General features: G+C 35.0%; 2 protein-coding genes across 4 annotated transcripts in view; both read right to left on the bottom strand.

Annotated features, from left to right (window-relative positions):
* LOC109833364 (probable homogentisate phytyltransferase 2, chloroplastic) overlaps positions 1-6938 on the bottom strand; it is a 13254-nt gene extending 6316 nt beyond the window's left edge. Inside the window, exon 1 of the mRNA XM_020401017.1 lies at positions 6602-6938. Within this exon, the coding sequence (XP_020256606.1) occupies positions 6602-6835 (234 nt within the window). The 5' untranslated portion in view covers positions 6836-6938. The remainder of the gene's footprint in view (positions 1-6601) is intronic.
* On the bottom strand, positions 7636-18614 carry LOC109833363. Of its 3 annotated transcripts, none has more exons than XR_002245203.1 (7): positions 18299-18614; positions 14472-15054; positions 14224-14352; positions 13028-13111; positions 12317-12376; positions 12140-12229; positions 7636-8282 (listed from the first exon to the last, which is right to left on the bottom strand). XR_002245203.1 is itself a non-coding variant. In XM_020401016.1 (6 exons), exons 2-5 carry the CDS (start codon positions 14329-14331, stop codon positions 12173-12175), a joined length of 309 nt encoding a protein of 102 aa, XP_020256605.1. In that variant the 5' UTR covers positions 14332-14352; positions 14472-15054; the 3' UTR covers positions 7886-8282; positions 12140-12172. The 3 variants fall into 3 exon arrangements, 1 of the variants encoding a protein (XP_020256605.1); XR_002245202.1 differs by lacking the exon at positions 18299-18614 and adding an exon at positions 15654-16426 and having other exon boundaries at positions 14472-15527; XM_020401016.1 differs by lacking the exon at positions 18299-18614 and having other exon boundaries at positions 7886-8282.

Below are 20010 nucleotides of genomic sequence, written 5' to 3'. Positions count from 1 at the left end.
ATATTGGTGTGGAGAATCAGATGTGATTCTAACAGTAAAATTGTCAACATATAATTATTCGAGATCATCGCAAGAGCAGAAGTTGGTTGGTGTATAGACTCGAGGAAGATAGTGCTAAATTAGGTGGAGCTTGTAAGCAGGCACGACCAAATGACACACATGAAGATGAACATGGTGGCATTAGACTTGAAGACGATGGGTGCTCGTGTTCGGTCCAAGCTAAATGATGGAGGAGATAGAGGCATCCGGCTCATAATGTGGAGTAGGAGAGGTGCACCGATGTGATTCGAGATGAGCGATACAAGTGGAGGACGATGATAGCAAGCAGAGCAATGCTACTGTCAAGTTCAATTCGAGAGAAGCATGGTTGATTAGCTTGGTAGTGAAGATTTTTTGGTGTGCACAAGAGAGGTGGAGGCGCCACGACGATGCATGATAGCGTTGGTCACAATGCATCCTAGTTGGAGAGCGGGTGTTCCGATTAAGAGTGTGGGTGCTTCTGGTTGGAGTGCAAAAGAAATAGAAGACGGTAGTGCAAGATGCAAAATTTCAAGACGACAATGATAGATCTTTGAGGTGGCTTGGGAGTCAAATCCAAGGTGGAGATTGTTAGGATTGTGTCTTTGATTCTTTATATAACTTCATGAGAATTAGATAGGATTAGAGATCTATCATGATTAGGAGTTTGTATCCTATTCTAATTAGGAATTTTGGTTAGCGGTAGGGTTTTGATTTTCCTATATATTCTCTTCTATTATTGGAGGAAAAACAAAAAGAGAGGAGAGAAAGCCAATATTCTTGTAATCTAGGGTTAGCAGAAGACATAGACTGATTCAAGAATATTATGCAAGAGGCGATGGTTACGTAGTCTTTAACCGTGCAAAAGATTATAATATTAGGAGAGGATTTTACAGTTTGTATCCGTTCAAAAGATTGTAAGGAGTGGGTTTTTGAAAAAAAAAATGAGAATTGATTATGTATGTGAGGTTGAGAGATTAAGAGACGAAAATTGAGTGGTTCCTATTGTAGTTCTTCCTGATACATAGTTGGTCGACCGAACCACGTAAATCTCGATGTTCTTTCTTCTTGATTGTGATTGTTTTTATCTTGTAAATTATGGGTTGGCTTCCAACTTGCGGAGATCATACAATGCGGCGAGACTAAAAGTTCCCAACACATAATGCCCATATGACTTAATTAAGCACTAAAAATATGATACTTTAATAAAGATTTTGTTGGGGATTCGAAATAATCAAATCGAACTATTGCCCTTCCGAACCTTGTTAGAAAGTTGAGCAAGAAAGAAATTCACCACAAATTAAAGATAAAAACTTACATAAAATAAGAACAAGAGAGAACACACGAATTTAACGAAGTTCGGCAACGTGCCTACGTTCTCGGGAGCCACACCACACAATCTATTTGATTAATTGAAGGAATACAAATACTCAAACAATGGATTAATCTCTCTGAGATTCTCTCTTTTTTTTCTTTCTGATGGTTTTTCTCGTTATTATTAACCCTAGAAAACATATAGATATATATATATATGAATCCCAGCCAAAACAGAATTCAAAACAGATTAGAAAACTGCCAGCTCGACTCACGGTCGACCGCCGAACTAGTCGCGGTCGACCACAATCGGACCATCTGTCATGATCGACCGGAAAAAATCCAGAGAGTTTTCCTGTCTCGTGCACGTTCGCGGTCGACCGCCGAGAGCACCGCGGTCGACCGCACTGTAGTTTTTATGTTTTCTTCGTTTTGCTTCATCTTCTTGATTCTAACTTCGGCTTCAGCTTTGGGTCTACACTTAGACTAACAATCTCTCACTTGGAGACCAAAGCGCCAGCAGCGAGTTCACCCGAACTCTTCCCTTCTTCGCAAGTATCTTCTCCTCCCCGAAAAATCTTTTCTTCAATCATCAACATCCCAGTGGTCTCGCCGATCCTCCTAATATGGCCCCATCTTCATTTTCTACTCATGAAGGCCAACTGAAGTTGCACATAACTCTAGTTTCTCAATGGTGACTATCTTCGTCAACATGTCCGTCGGATTTTACTCCCCAAAATCTTCATTAAGTGTAACTTTTCGTCTTCAATCAGCGAGCATATGAAATGGTATCGTAAGTCGATGTGCTTCGTTCTGACATGGTAAACCGGATTATTGGTAAGATGTATAGCACTCTGGCTATCACAATAAAGAACTCCTCTCCCTTGCTTCAGATCCAACTCTTCCAAACACCCGTTCAACCAGATCATCTCTTTGCTTCAATCACCGTGACATATTCAGCCTCGGTTATAGATAAAGTCGCAATCTTCTGCAGACGTGAGACGCAGCTCACTGCTATCGACGCTAAGGTATAAACATACCACGTGATGTTTTGCCTCGTATCATAATCACCGGCGAAGTCCGCATCCACGTACCTCTGCAGCACCAACTCCTTCCTCCTGAAATATAGTAGCTTGTTCGTTATCCCTCTCAAGTACCGTAATATCCACTTCACGGTCTCCTAATGCTGTTTTCCTGGATTGCTTGCAAATCTGCTCACAACTACCACTACATGGGCAATGTCCGGCCTCGTGCAAACCATCACGTACATGAGACTCCTAATGACCGAAGAATATGACACCCTGCTCATATGCTCTCTCTGCATCTGTCTTAGGTGATTGCTCCCCAGATAACTTGAATTGGTTTCTAAGGGGTGTGCTAACAACCTTAGCATTCTACATATTGAACCTCTGAAGTATCTTCTCAATATATTCAGATTGACTCAACCTTAACGTCCCTTCAGCTTCATCCCTACTGATTTGCATCCCTAAAATCTGTTTTGCTGTACCCAGATCTTTCATTACAAATTTCTTTGTCAACTGCTTCTTCAAACTGTTTATCTCCTCTAAACACGATCCTGCTACTAACATGACATCAACATATAATAACAATATAATAAAACTGGACTTGAACCTCTTGAAATAGCAGCAATGATCCGAATTTTATCTTCTGTAGCTATTGTTTTGCATGAAGTTATCAAACTTCTTATACCATTGTCTCGGAGTCTGTTTTAAACCATATAAGCTCTTCTTGAGCTTGCACACGATCTCTTCCTTTCTTTCTTTAATGAAACCAACAGGATGCTTCATATAGATTTCTTCATCCAGATCACCATGAAAAAAGACAGTTTTCACATCTAACTGTTCAAGAAAGAGGTCTTCTGCAGCCACCAAGCTCAACACCATCCTGATGGTTGTGAGTTTTACAACAGGAAAAAATATCTCCGTGTAGTCCACTCCTTCCCGCTGCTGGAACCCCTTTACAACTAATCTGGTCTTAAAGCTCTTGCTTTCATCACTCTCTTGCTTGACCCGGTAAACCCATTTGTTATGCAATGCCTTTTTCTGTGCAGGTAGCTGGGCTAATTCTCATATCTTATTAGTGAGTGGAGAATCCATCTCCTCCTGCATTACATGCTCCTACTTCTGAGATTCACTCACTTGCATAGCCTCCTCATAGCACTCCGGTTCACCGCTATCTGTCAACAATAAGTAATCAATAGATAAAAGATATCTAGAATTTGGTTTAGGTACCCTGGATGACCTCCTAAGCTCCATGCCCTGGGTAGTTGCTTCTGTACCTGAAACCTCCTCCGTTCTTTGGTCAGAACAAACATCATCACCACTATCTGAAAGTTCTTCTAAATCTATATACTCGGATCCACCTGCATTCGAAGTGTTGCTCCCACTACTTTGGCTATCCTTGGCATTTTTCATGTCCTTGTATATCACCTTCTCATTGAATATGACGTCTCGGCTCCTGATGATATTCTTGTTCTTCTCATCCCAAAGACGATACCCGAACTCATCAATACCGTATCCAATGAATGTGCACTTTTATGACTTAGCCTCTAGCTTGTCCCTGACATGGTCACTGATATGAACATAAGCCACGTAACCAAATACCCGTAAGTGTAAGAGATTTATCTTCTTTTCACTCCAAACCTCCTCTGGAATCCTAAAATCCAATGAAACTGATGGCCCACGATTAATAAGGTAAGCCGCCATATGCACCGCATCCGCCTAAAATATCTTAGACAGACCTGCATATAATCGCATGCACCTGGCACGCTCTATTAAGGTCCTGTTCATCCTCTCCGCAATGTCTTTCTATTACGGCTTCCCTGGAGTAGTCCTCTCTAAGCGAATACCATTCGTAGCACAGAACCTCTTGAACTCTTCCAGCTCGTATTCTTCACCATTATCTGATCTCAGATACTTCACCTTCAGATCTGTCTCGTTCTCCACCATGACCTTTCACTTCTTGAAGACTCCGAACATCTCTGACTTGTGCTTTATGAAGTAAACTCACACTTTCCTCGAGTGATCATCGATAAAGGTGATATAGTATCTCGAACCGCCAAAAGAAGATACACTGGCTGGACCCCATACATCTGTATGAATCAATTCTAACTTCTGAACCTTAGGTGACATTCCACCCTTTTGAAAACTAACTCTCTTATGCTTCCCAAAGATGTAGTCTTCACAAACCCCGATTTTCACGGAGTCGATCCCGGTTAGCTTTTTCTGTGAATGTAAGATCTTTATCCTCTTCTCGCTCATGTGCCCTAACCTGTTGTGCCACAGATCTGTACTCTCTTTGCCAACTATAATTACGAGGGTGTCACTCGCATGTGAGGTGAGGTAGAGAGTCTCTAATTTGTTACCTCGGGCAACTACATTGTATCATTGGAGATTCTCCATGAATTCCCTGTGAATGTTGAAACATAGCCTTCTGCTTTAAGCTGTCCCACCGAAACAAGATTCCTCTTTAGCTTCGATACGTGTCTCACGTTCTTCAAGTTCCACTTAGAGCTCTTCATCTAAATCTGCACATCGCCCTTTCTAATAATATTACAGGGCTCATTGTTCCCCAAATACACTTTTCCAAAGTCTTCTGTTACATAATTTTGAAAAAGCTTCTTATTAGCAGTGGCATAGAAAGAGGCTCCTGAATCAATAACCTAAGAATCCGAATTGCTATCCATAGCAAGGATCAAAGCCTGCACGATATGAGCCTCCTGCTCACCCGCATCCTTCTTTGGACTCTTACAGACTGAAGACATATGACCCTCTTGGCCTTAGTTCCAACACTTTTCTTTGATAGGCCTAACCTTCGAGTTCGACCTCTTCTTCATTGACTTCGACCAATTTCTGTTCTGATTCCCTTTCTTCTGGCTTCTGCCTCTCTGTTCGAAGTTTAGGGCTGAACTTGAACCTTCTGATTCGAACGCGTTTCTTCTAACCTCCTCGGATAGAATCATACTGACCACATCACTCAGCTTTAAGTTTTCTTTTCCCGCCGAATTGCTGATTACCGTCACACAACGTGCTCAACTATCCGGCAACTGCGATAGTAATAAAAGGACCTGCACTTCGTCATTGAACGTGATGTCTACGGAGATAAGTTGATCAACAATCGTGTTGAACTCGCTGAGATGTATTATGAAGGACCGTCCTTCTGTCATCTTAAGATTGAAAAGAGTTTTTACCAGATGCATCTTGTTTGCTGCAGACGGTAGCTCATACATCTTCGCGAGCACTTGCATAAGCCCTATTGTCGTCTTCTCCTTCAAGATATTATGGGCTACTATCTTGACGAGCGACAAGCAGATTTGCTCTAGAGCCTTCCTATCCAGTCTCCCAATCATCGTCTGGCTCCTCTTTCTTCTGTCCCTTATCTTGCCCATCAACAAGCGATACAAGTCCTTCTGGTACAGATAGTCCTCCATTTGTGACTTCCGGTTGGCGAAGTATGAACCGTCAAACTTCTCGATCTTAGATTTGATTTCCTCTGTCAGGGCTTTCTCATAAATTACTGAACGAAACTCTGATACCAGTTGTTGAGGATTCGAAACAATCAAATCGAACCATTGCCCTTCCGGCCCTTGTTAGAAAGTTGAGCAAAAAAGAAATTCATCATAAATCAAAGATAAAAACTTGCAGAAAATAAGAACAAGAGAGAACACACGAATTTAACGAGGTTCGGCAACGTGCCTACGTCCTCGGGAGCCACACCACACAATCTTTTTGATTAATTGAAGAAGGAATACAAGCACTCAAATAAGGGATTAATATCTCTGAGATTCTCTTTTTTTTCTGATGATTTTTCTCGTTATTATTAACCCTAAAAAACATATAGATATATATATGAATCCCAGCCCAAACAGAATTCAAAACAGATTAGGAAACTGCCAGCTCGACTCGCGGTCGACCGCCGAACCAGTCGCGGTCGACCGGATAAAAGACAGAAACCCAAAAAACACCTACAGGGTCTTGCGGTCGACCGGACCATCTGCCGCGGTCGATCGGAAAAAGTCCAGAGACTTTTCCTGTCTCGTGCATGTTCGCGGTCGACCGTCGAGAGCACCGCGGCCGACCGCACTGCAGTTTTCATGTTTCCTTTGTTTTGCTTCATCTTCTTGATTCTAGCTTCGGCTTCAGCTTTGGGTCTACACTTTAGACTAACAGATTGTTCTTTACACAGATTTAAACATTAACCCAGTTACTGACTTAGAGAAGCTGAAAATTTGATAAGGAATTCAAGATACCGAGATGGCGAAGCGAGCCGAACGCCGCTGCTGAGAACACCCAGAGAGTCCTTTATCCCAAAGAGTGACCAGAGGTGATGAAATGCGCTGAGAAGCTGATGGGCTTTTCGAGGAGAGGCGACATTGCTTGGTCTTTGATGCGAAGCTGATGAATTTGGGAGCAGTAGCAGCTGATGGGCGAGAGTAAGGAGAAGGAGGAGGGCAGCAACGCGGGGTTGAAGAAGAGAGAGCCATTAGAGATAGAAGAGGAGGATTAAAGACTATCTATTTCCCAGAACCCAGTAGGAAATTGATGCAGAGACTTGTGGTTGAGTTGAGAAACAAAAGATTGGCCCGATTGGGGGTTGTTTCTTCTTGGGTAAATTTCAGAAAAACCCCTGAACTTTGAGCTGATTAGTACCAAAGCCCTACGATGGTTAACAATTAAAGAACACTCCCTGAATTTTGGGGAGTTTCACAGAACTCTTCTACTCTTTTGAACAAAATCCACAGACTGGTAATGCCCTTTTAGAGAAGCAAACACGCTTCTTTGGAAAGACCGAAAATAAAAACTCCACACTAATCTTTTTATAGTTTTTCTCTCTTCTTAGACAAACTATAGAACGAAATTTCCCAAAATCCTGGTGAAAAATTTTTGAGAGTTTAGAATGTTTTCTCTAATTTTTAAAGTTTAGTGGGTCTTGTGCAAGTCGTTCCAATGTTAGGAGGTTTCTAAAATTATTTTTTCTTTTTTCTTTCTTCTCCACCGCACGAGAGAGGAGGAGAGAGGGTACTTGATGTGGGTGCGTGCCTGCGTGGTTGGCAAAGCACGTGATGTATATTAATAATTTTATATGACAGCCATTGTGTTTTATTTCTCTAAGTTAAGATTGAAAATTAATATTGGTATGTGTAGGTTAGGTGCACAATTATTTTCTTCTTTTCTTACGGGGAAAAACATTACTAGAGAACTGACGTACTCCTATATTGAAGTTCTACTGGGATCAATGTTATAGTTTTTCTAACTTCATCACTGTGGTTTATTACACTGAAAATAAATATAATTTTGGTTCCACACATATCAAAGTTTGTGCTGACTTTACAGATAAATTCGTTTGCTGGAATTTGTCAACAAATAAGTGTATTAAGTCTGCTAATCCTTGCACACTCGCAATTTGACTTTACAAACAAACAATTTACAATAGGATATAGATAAACAGTAATTCTTTCAGTTGCATCACTTTCTGATAACTTAGTCATGAATCCTTTTGGATAGAGAGGGATAAAGTGGAGCATTCATATGCGTTGTGTAAGAGCATGCAGACCACTTATAAGCCTGCTTGATTTATATAAGGTGGCTCATTTTGCCTATAATAAACCTGTTAAATGTAAAAGAAATATATTTAACAGGAGTATCTTCCAAAAAAAAACAAGAAGAACTACAACAATTCAATAATTGGAGTATAGAACCCAACAAGATGAACCGCATGGTCTATACGATAAAAATTGAAGTTTTCCTCAGTCAAGGATTTCCAGATGTGCCATCTCACAGTCTCAACGCACGCTGATTTTTTTCACAATATTTCAAACTTTGATGGTAACTTTGAGTATCTGTATCCAAATATCTTCTATGTTGGCTTCATTGTTGAAAAGTATCATTTCGATCAGCATACCATGAATGACCACAACCAGCACATTCAAGCTGCACACGGTAATGGAGAAAAGTAAAAAGATTGAGATCACAGTGTAATTCCCAGACTCTTAAGAAAACTTAAGTTTTAACAATAACAAATTTAAGTGATAGAAGATGAGCATCACTGCAGATAGAAAAAACAGTCACAGGAAGCACAAGCTGAAATAAAATCAATTTTGAAACAGAAGAAATTTAGAAGAGACTTGATTTGGACTACTTTGAATAACAATTCTTCTTGAATTTCTCATACTGGTTGAGAGAGAGAGAGAGAGAGAGGTCTTAAATTTAGCTCCTCTAACCATCTAATACTATTATAAAAGTGTGTTGGTATGTTAAAACATTTCTTCCCAAAGTGCCCTCAAATTTATGCTAAACCATATACATACATAACATAACACATACATAAAACATACAAATTTATGTTAAAACGCATACATACAAAACATAACATAACACATACATAATAAAACATATAGATACATGCATAAACCATAACTATGTATATTTATAGTTAACACTTAATGACCTTTTAATTGATACATGCATTATGTCATTAGTTACAATTGATAGTTACCTCAACGTACGTTTTGATTGATACTTAACGCTTGCTAACACTTAATGATATTTTAATTCATACATGCATTATGTCATCAGTTACAAAAAGAGTAAACTATTTGCCTTCCTTGAAAATTTTCTTTAATCATGATGACATTAATTCTAAAAGGAATCTCGAACATCAATTGTCCACGTTACATACTTAATGTGAATCACATTAATGAATATGGGATAACATAAATTGTATGTTAATTTACATCAACGAATTTACAAGAAAGTTTAATAGTACTTTAAAAATTACATCAATGTTTGTTACAATTGATGTCATACGTGAATGCTTAGCTGCACGTGAATGCTTACGTTGCTTGCTGAATTAATGTCATCAGTTACAATTGTTTTTTTCTCTCATAACTACTTCTATCTCATATAAAACTCAACTTCCATCTTACCAAATCTTATCAAATCCTACCAAAAAAATAGAGATGGAAGCAACACTATGTGATTCAAAAAGGTTAGTAAAATCATGTTTTTTTTGTAAGGTATAAACTCTGAATTATCTCTATAAATTATATATTTTTTCGTGAAGCATGTCATCTGATCAAGATGGAACTAATGATCAAGCCAACATCGCGTTAAAAATTTATCAAAAACAATGGAGTATAAATGTTCGTGTCTTACGTAATACTATAGACTCCTTTAAGAATGGAGAAGAGAATAAACAAAAGTTAATTCTAATTGATGAAGAGGTGACACGAATTTCACATTACCATATTACCATGATTACGTAATTTATTCTACATTGTGTATTTTGCAGGGAACACTTATCCAAGCAATTTTATTTAATAAGCTGATAGAAAAGTTCAGCGGTTTATCGATAAAGGGAGACCATGATTACGTAATTTATTCTACATTGTGTATTTTGCAGGGAACACTTATCCAAGCAATTTTATTTAATAAGCTGATAGAAAAGTTCAGCGGTTTATTGATAAAGGGAGAGACGTATACTATAACCAATGGAGAAGTAAAGCCTCCAAATTTGAAATATCCAACAATTAATCCAGAAAATGAGTTGGCACTCACAACAAAGACAATCATTCGAGAAACAAAAAAAAATTGTATCATTGGAAAAGTTAAAACCAATATTCCTTTCATTTAAAGATGCTTCTGCTTTTGATGATGGAATAATGCCTTTTGGTAAGTTTTTTTAAAAATATTATGCGAAAAATAATTCATATTAATAATCACTAAAATTTCTCCATTGCAGATGTTGTCGGATTCGTAACAACTGTGAAACCAATTTAGTTTGTTTTATTTTTAGGCGAGTTTCAATTATCTACAAAATCATCAACTCTGGTGCTCGTGAATCCTGAAATTCCACAATGTAGAGAAATGATAGACTGGTAAGTTGGAAAAAAAAATTCATGATCAGTGAATAGATCAATTGCCAATAAATAATCAATATGGTGTAGTTGCACGTCCTATGTATGGTTTTTGTTGGCGAGTCCGACATATACAAAAATATTAAATCAAATTTTCTCAAGTTTTTTTAATATTTTTTTGGCCATTGTTATTTTTTGGCCATTGACATTGATTATTTGGGTCATTTATTTCTTAAAAATATATAAACAGTAATATAATGTAAATTCTGTCATTAAACTTTTTTAACTCTTACTTCTCATAAATTTTAGGCTTAGAAATTCAAACAGTGAAAGCAGTAAAAGTGTATTATTGACACCAATAAAAAGTATTACTCAAGCAAATAGGGTCAAGCTGACTAATGTTATCAATACTTCGCCTCAATTGTCTAAGGTATGTTAAATTTAGTAATAATGAAATTTAATTTAATCTAAGGTATGTTAAATTTAGTAATAATGAAATTTAATTTAATTAATCATCTATCATGATTCCGAGAATACCATTATCTCCAGCTGAAAATGAGGGTTATCCATTCCAATTTCGTAGAAAACAATTTCCAATCCGACTATGTTTTGCAATGACAATTTCGTAGAAAACAATTTCCAATCCGACTATGTTTTGCAATGACAATAAACAAAGCGCAGGGACAAATAATACCTTATGTTGGAGTTTATTTGCCACACCATGTATTCTCACATGGTCAATTATATGTTGCATTATCAAGTGGGATATCAATGAGAACAACTAAGGTATTAGTGAAAGTTGACCAAACAAGAAGAACAACAATAACATACACAAAAAATATTGTGTATCCAGAAGTATTATTGCCTCAAAGGTAAATCACCTCATCAAAATCATGACTCATTATTTTTTCATTCTATGATGCACATTTTGTGCAAATTAACTTTCAAACAATTATTATCTAACACAATATTCTAATATGCAGCGAAGATGTGTATTAAAGTTGTTAACTATTTACAATGCAACGGACTATCTTTGATCTCAAAGGTAATTTCCCCATTTATGTAACATTTATAGTTAGGTTTGATCTTCCATAAGTTTATGATGCCTGATCATGCTCGATTCAATTCTGTTTGCAGGTCATGGACTCTAGCTATTATAGATCAAATTGCCTTGTTGCAGCCCGATTCCCCATAGCTCTCTACAGTTTGACAAAGATGCATCTTTTGAAGTTGATGAATTCTGCTAAAATTGAGCTCCTTTCTGTCAATTTATATCAAACTTAAATAAGATATGATTATGCTACATTAAGTGAACATATAATTAAATAATTTTGGTTACTTCATTTATTTATAGTCTTTTTGGTCAATATACTGGTTTTTTATATGCCAAATTAGTGTTTTTTATGATGCTATTTATAACCCTATAACATCTATTTATATCATAAATAATATATATATTATCTATGACATCTTTCATGTATATGTCAAGTAGAAAAAAAATTAATCAATGAAATAAAAACTATAGGGCTACATATAAACATGAAAGTATTTACACGTGCAACGCACGTGCACCATACTAGTTACACCAAAACTCTGAAGTTTTGGTAAGGATAAATGATTATAGTTTTATATTAATTCTAACATGCCCCAGCAGGTCGAGCGTCCTTTTTTATGGGTCGAAACCTGGACTCACGTAGCAGTGTCAATTTTTAGAAAATCCGCATTTAATTCGTGGCCCGTGGGATTTGAACCTAGGTTGCTCTGATATCATCTTAAATTTAGCTCCTCTAACCATTACACCAAAACTCTGAAGTTCTAGTGAGGATCAAGGATTATAGTTTTATATTAATTCTAACAAGAGGTATGGAGCATTTAATTAACGTATGACTGGAAGTTGCAAAATAAAAACAAAATCTAATCTATATTTTATACCTGGTAACGATCCCCACGTCCTCCAGCTTGGATTTATTCAAGAACACCTACTTTCTTCTCCATGCATTGTGGACATGAAGCGTGTATCATCTGATTACAGACAAACATAATGATAAGCTTAACACATACCTTTTGCAATTTCTGATTTAAATTGTCAGATCCATATTGTTATCTAACCTGTATTTTCTCTGATTCGTCTTGCTCCCAGATATATATTTCTTCTGCAGCCATGCCCGCCTATAATATTCAAGTTGAAACTAGTCAAGAAAATACCTTATTGATCTCCTACCCATGAGCTGATTATCTTGAAATTAATACAATGTCCTAGCATGAAGAAGGTGAGATCATGAATATCTAAACTCCAATCTCTTTCAATGCACCCCGTAATTTGTTTATAAATACCAGTTGATCTACGTGACTGGCCTACCTAAATCAGTGGGGCGATTTTATCCAGGAGAAGGCTAGAGCATTTGGTGACAGAAAAAAATTGAATTTTTCGTCACATAGAGAGAAAAATATTGGTAAAAGCGCCAGTCAGTGTATTGTTCAAGAAATGAAAGATGAACTATAAAATAATGAATCAAAGAGTGATAAAGAAAGAATATAATGGGTATGTGGAACTTCTATTTTAAAATGTCCTTCAGGATGTCTATTTTCTCATTTTCTGATTATTTGAGATGGTGCTAAGTGCTAACATTCAATTAATTATCAGTCTTTTGCATAGCTATATTATATAGAGAGAACTAGCAAGTACTTATATTAAATCATAAGGAATGCATTACATTTGAGATTGGGCAATCTGTTTTAAATTCATCTGAGATTGTGCAAAGTAAACAAACAAGTTCATCGAAATGGTTCATTAAGTATGACTTATGGATGCAAAAATACCTTTAGTTCATCTGGGCTCATGACCAAAATAGCTTTAGGTTCCAGATCTTTGTCCAGCAATCGTTTGGTCAAAACTACATTGTTCTGCATGAATCAACAGAGAAGGTTATGAAACTTTCTAATACTCCTATGCCTCGTTTGGTACGCGGGAATGAGGAGGAATGGAATGCAATTCCCACTTCCCATTCCCTCATACCAAACACACCTATATTTTAGATGTTGGAATGACCATTCCCTAGGAATGATCATTCCCACTATTTGTGGGAATGAGCATTCCAAGTGAGAAGATAAGGAATGGTCATTCCCATTCAAGTGAGAATCAAAAACTAGTTAGGTATTTTTTAATTATATCCATATTAATAATAAAGAATGTTTGGGTGAGGCGCTATGCAAGTGGGCAATTTTAGATTGACAATTTAGGCTAGTATATCATTTTGCTATTTCGAAACTTATTATTTTAGTTAGTATTGTTTTATGGATTTTTGCTATTATGAATTGAGTGATTTTGATACTTTATCAAATAAGTTAATTTATATATCTAGAACTGTGGATTGTGGATATCATTCTTTTTTTTTTGGACCTATGAAAGATACGATAATCTTTTTTTTATTTTTCTTTATTTTTTAAGACTAAGAAATAGCGAGTATTGTTTAAAAAATATAAACGAAACATACATCTGATGGATAACACGAGCATTAGTATAACACATACCTAGATTAATATAACATATGCGTATATAAAATTATTTAGTTATTATCATTAATGTTTATTTTTTATCTTATTAAAAATCTATGTTGTTGTAAGGGCATTATTAGAAAATGAGATTTCATTCTCACTTGTGTACTAGTGATACCAAACATGGGAATGAGAATGAGATTTCCATTCTAGCTTCATTCTACGAACGCACCCAAACAAGAGAATGAGAATGACCATTCCATTCTCACATGCAATCCATTCCATTCCTTCTTCCATTCCATTCCCAAGTCTGTCCATTCCCACGTACCAAACGAGGCGCTAGTGTTATTCATGTTTCAGTACTCCCAGTATTATTCGCATTCATTGCGTCCCAACCATATAAAAAATATCAAAGGGTTATACTAATGGTTTAATTAACATTCATCAGTACGAATAAGTGCCTATGTAGAAATTATTATAAAAGAATTATATCGTATTCAAGAATTATATGGTATTCCTACCTTGAGATTAAAATCCAACTGCCGCATCTTCTGGTTATACTTGTGTTGATCAATAGAGGTTTCATAGGTAGCCCTCTCGCGGGAAGCTTTTGCTAATACAACATCCATGCAACACTTATCATCACCAGCCTATGGAAATTCATCAAATAACATTTTATATTTTGAGGAATCAAAGTAACCAATTGATCTACTAACAAGAAAATATACAACTTCTGGATATATGACTTTAGTATGAACTATTGCATTACCTTATCTTTATTCTTCTAATAGATCATTCCCTGAAATGCACACCGTAGTTATTCCTTGAAGAAGCTTTGCCAACCACTTGTCACGACATTCATTACCAGTTAGTACTTTATACTTTGCTAATATATCATGATAATAAGAAACGCCACTGTCAGATCTCATTGTTGGCTTAATCCTTGAGGTATTTTTCTTCTGGATTCTCTTTTTCTTCTTCTCCTGGAATCAACAGCCACAATATCCAGAAGATCCCCTAAATTCTCCACTGTACTCTGAACAAGTCTATCAATTTCGGATCTAGTATCTTCATCATAGTGATTATTACAAATCCCCGAAGTTTTTTCTTGTGAAAATCATAAACTCTTTGAACAAAAAACCTGGGTTTCATAAGATATCAGGTAATTGCTTGTGATGAGGAATAAAATGCACTATGCAATGGTGCAAAATGCTTTCTGCTGGAAATTCATCGAAATGAAAACTATAAAAGAGTTCTCTAGTATCATGAGCTTCCTATGTCCCGCCTCTCTTTTCCCTTGCTTCCTCAGGACAATAAAACCATTGACCAGTAACAATATCTTCTGTTATATTCTGTGATCGTAAAGTTCTTCATAAGAATTGAATATTCGATTTCAGAAAATTAATTCAGAAAAAAAATTTGACTCATGCAAGATGTTTAATGAGTTAAACATGAAGTACTACATAAAACTAAACTTAGAAGTTCAATTAATGAGTAAAACATGAGTAAAATTAATTCACCTTATATCTATCTCAAATTTATAAAGGAGGTATGCATGTCATCGTAAATTGTTTCAATAATATATATCAATCTAAAGATACAACTCACTGAAGAAATAAGAGGATAGTAAGTAAACCAAGCAAACATCCATATAACAATGTAAAGAAAAAATATTACATTTTAAATCTAATATCCAGCACTCTTTTAGAATAAGCTGCCAAGACAAAAGCATCTCCATTAAGGCTCCTTATAAATACAGCAGAAATTCAAATTACTAATATATACAACCATTATAACATTTGAAAGAGGTATGATCTTAGAAAACCTATACTAATATATACAACCATTATAACATTTGAAAGAGGTATGATCTTAGAAAACCTACTCTAAAATTCATACAATTAAACCTAAGAATAATTTACCATTTGAAAGAGGTATGATCTTAGAAAACCTACTCTAAAATTCATACAATTAAACCTAAGAATAATTTACTAATATACAGACACATTATCGCACCTTTAAGGTAACGATAACTACCATTTATAATACAGTTGAGCAATAGTTCTATGTTTACAAAGGTTGCAACAAGAAAATGGATAGAGATGTTAATAATAAGTGTTCAAATGATAAATGTTGTAGAATCGTCGATGATGTAGTACTAAGGTTAAGTGATATCCCTTCTTCATGAAAGAAATATATTAAAATTAAATATTAATATTAAAATCTAAAGCAAATTGACAATGAGAAATGTAATGCATTTAGTTCAGATCCTCATGGAAAATGACACACAAACAGAGCAAATGTAACATTATGACACAACAGAAATTTTTATTGGATGCATAACAGAAAAATTCATTACAGAGAAAAAAGAGGTAGTTCCTAACTTTATTTAAGTAATAAATTAAAAGCACAAAAAAATTCATATATATGAAATTAATATTTATTCTTATTGAAATAGGAAAAAATCAAAGTCCATATTGTCAGAATTTTGTGTTGAACATAAGAAATATATTCAACTTCTTTGTGAATTTAGACGAGAAGACAAAAGATAAATGAGCCTAAGAAAAGATAACATGCTCCAGCCTCATATCACAGTCGATGTAAACGATGAAGATATTACTCTAGAATTGCCCAGGAAAAAGATAAAGATGAAGAAGGATTGATCTCGACTCAATAAAGAATAAAATAGAAACAATAAAATATAATGTTTTGTGAATTATTATAGAATAGTTTAATTTTTTTAGTAAAATTAGGAATTTTTAGAAGGAATTTTCATAAACTATTTTTAGTGCTTTCATATGCATATGTAGATGTTTTTATCATATAAAAGTATATTAGAGTTAACATTAATCTTTAGTTTATGATTTTTCATTAACTATTTTATGTCATTTTAGCCCACTTTAAATCAATCATCTTAGCTCATTGGCTTTATTATTCATCTTTCTTTTATAATGTAATTTTTTCAAGTGTCCACTTTCATAACACTATACTTCCCCAGGTCAAGCTCAGTTTCATGCCGATCCAAATGAAATAAAAATTTAAATTGACTTTAGATTATGTTATCTCCTGACAATTCAACTATCAACATAAAAATTTAAACTAGGTGTTTCCTATTCAAACAAACATCAAATAAATACATAATCAAAGTGTATTCGAGGAACAAATTTTAGTAAGATAATAAACCAAAAATACTTAAATTAAAGTGAGCAAAAATTATCAAAGTGTAACCGAGGAACAAATTTTAATAAGAAAATAAACCAAAAATACCTGCTCACAGTATTTAACCACGTGCATTGCACGTGTATAAAATCTAGTAAAACTAAACTTAGAAGTTCAAATTCCAGTTCCATGAGTGATCTGAAATAATACATAGCAAATATATACAAATATCACTTATATAGTTATATTGAATTTTCCTTGAGGGTTAAGCATGCTTCATTTAAAAACAATAGTAAATCTTCAAATATATAGTACTATTCAAGCAATCAATACTAATAAAGGCTTAACAACCATAAGTGAGTACATGATAGCTTTATTCAATTGTAATTTTTTAAGAAATGCATGTAGGTCTACAGAGCTCCTATAAAGGGGTTTCAAAATGAGGAATAAGTCTCTAATCAAATAACTGAATAGGTAGTCTAAAAATCCTCTTGTCCATTGCAAATTAAAAGATTTGAATTCATAATCTCATTCAAAAGAAATAGTGGTATCATTAAAAAAACTCACTTTCTTGATCATTCATCTCTAGATCATGAAATTGAACGGTCATTACTTCAATATTAGGATGTTGATAATTGGTTAACTAAAGATTAAAAATATTGTTAAATTCTTTTTAAAAAATCCACTTTCATGATCATTCATCCCTAGATCATGAAATTGAAGGGTCATTACTTCAATATTAGGATGTTGATAAATCGGTTAACTATAGATTAAGTATATTGATAAAGTCTTTTAGATAAATACGCATATCTATAAAACCAATTATAAAATAAAACCAAATTGTGCAAGTGAGACAGCTTATTTTTTCCCAATATTTCAATTTACATGTTCATATTTATTTTTTGGAAAAATCCCAGGACATGATTCACAAGGCAATTCCCAGGACATAAATCCTCGATTCAAGCTCGTGTTCCTATAAATCAATACCTCCATCTGCTAAAGTTTAGCATATAATACCAGATTAATGCTATAAACAAAAACTCACATCAATGGCTGAATTAAGCTCACTTGAAAAAATTACCTTAATGATTGCCACGTGGTTTTGAAAAAATTACCTTAATAATTAAGCTCACATCAATGGCTGAATTAAGCTCACTTGAAAAAATTACCTTAATGATTGCCACATTCACACCTATAAAATCACCAGGGAAATAGGGAAAAAAAAACTTATGATGTTACTAACTTCTAATTATACAAATCAATTTAGAGAGGGGGAAAAAGAATAGGAGGAGACGAAGAGGCGGTGATGATTCTGAGATGGGTTTGTTCAATTACTTCAATAGAGGACTCAAAATAAAATTTGAGACACTAGGGTCTCTACATAAATTTTTTGTATATAACTTAATATGAAAAAGATTCAGGAAAGAAAAAACTTACTAGACTATACATAGTGCCTTCAAACTCAAAGGAAAGATAGCTTTTTTGTTCATAATTTGAGATCTGGTTCATAGGCTTAGCTTTCTCAAAATTTCTGCAGCTGCTACTCTCTGCTTCCTCATGAATGGTACTTTTGCCTTTGCTCATGGTAGCGGAGGAGTTGGAGCTCCACCCTTGTTGAAATTTGTGCAGAATTTATAGAATAAAGAAAAGAATAAGATACCTTCAATCAGAAAATTTTGTTTCCAATTTGGGTTCTTTGTTTCTGGAAGTTTGTTTGCATACAATTCACCAAATCTTCTTTGTGGTTTTCTCTATAAATTTACATTTATTTTTTGTTGAATAAGTGTCGTCATGGGTGAAATGTCATTTTGCTTTTATGTTTTATTAACTGTTAATTGACAATTATCTTTAATTTAGAAAAATCATCTCATGAAGTTCTCAAACAACAAATAAATAAATAAAATATTAAGAGAGTTTTTGAAGAATAGAAATATACTTCAGGAAGACTAATTGCTTTACATGAATAACTCATATAGCATCTAGAATTTTGTGAATAACAAAAAAGGCATATCCTTGAAAAGCGTCTTAGTTGAGTACATTGTATAGTATTATAACCATGACAAAATTAGAAAGGAAATCTGTAGTGAAAATTTAACAAGTGTAACACATGAAATGTTGACACCATTAAGAAAGAAAGGGGGAGTGTATTCATATGAAAACAAAGGTAGTGTATCTAATTTCAAACCCATCTTCGAAATTGGTGGTCATTTTCAAATTAGGGAAAACTCTATTATTTGCTAATCAATAAACACCTAACTGGATTTCAAGAAACTCTTAATTGCTTTCAAATAAACCCTACTTATAATTTTGAAATAAAATTGTACCCGAAGCCTAGGTTTGCATTCAATTAAGCATGATAATCTTCATATTAACCAGCTACAACTACAAAACCACATATGAGTGTTGGGGAATTTTAGTCTCCCCGCCCACTGTGATCTACGCAACTCGGAAGCCAACCACAATCGACAATATATAAAACAACCATAATCAATAAGAAAGAACACCGAGATTTACGTAGTTCGGTCGACCAACTTCAACCTATGTTCATGGACAACAATATGAGAAAATCCACTATGTATTAGGGAGAACTACAAGAGGAACCACTCAACTCTCGTCTCTCAATCTTTTAATCTCACATACATAATCAACTCTCATATTATCTCCAAAGCCCTCTTCTCACAATTTTTTGAACAGACAAAGACTGCGAAACCCTCTCCTAATGATGTAATCTTTTGAACGGACAAAGAGTGCGAAACCCTCTCCTAATGATGTAATCTTTTGCACGGACAAAGACTGAAACTCTCGCCTCTCACACAATATTCTTGAATCGAGTTATGCTCTCTGTTAACCCTAGATTACAAGAATATTGGCTCTCTCTCATCTGCTTGGTTTTTTTCCTCTAACCCTATCTAATTCTCATGAAGTTATACAAAGAATTAAAGACACAATCCTAACAATCTCCACCTTAGATTTGATTACCAAGCCAACTCGAAGATCTACCATTGTTGTCTTGAAACTTTTTCTCTCCTGCTAGAGTCTTCTATTTTTTCATACTTTAAATCGAAGCACCTGCACTCTAACTGGATGCCCCTATGACCCTCACTTTCATCTGTTTCGCTATGACGCCTCCACCTCTCTTGTGCGCACCA

This window comes from Asparagus officinalis, chromosome 3, assembly GCF_001876935.1.
Source record: "Asparagus officinalis chromosome 3, Aspof.V1, whole genome shotgun sequence".
Classification (NCBI taxonomy): domain Eukaryota; kingdom Viridiplantae; phylum Streptophyta; class Magnoliopsida; order Asparagales; family Asparagaceae; genus Asparagus; species Asparagus officinalis.
The sequence above is the reverse complement of the archived record's forward strand: the minus strand, read 5'-3'. Positions and strand labels throughout refer to the sequence as shown.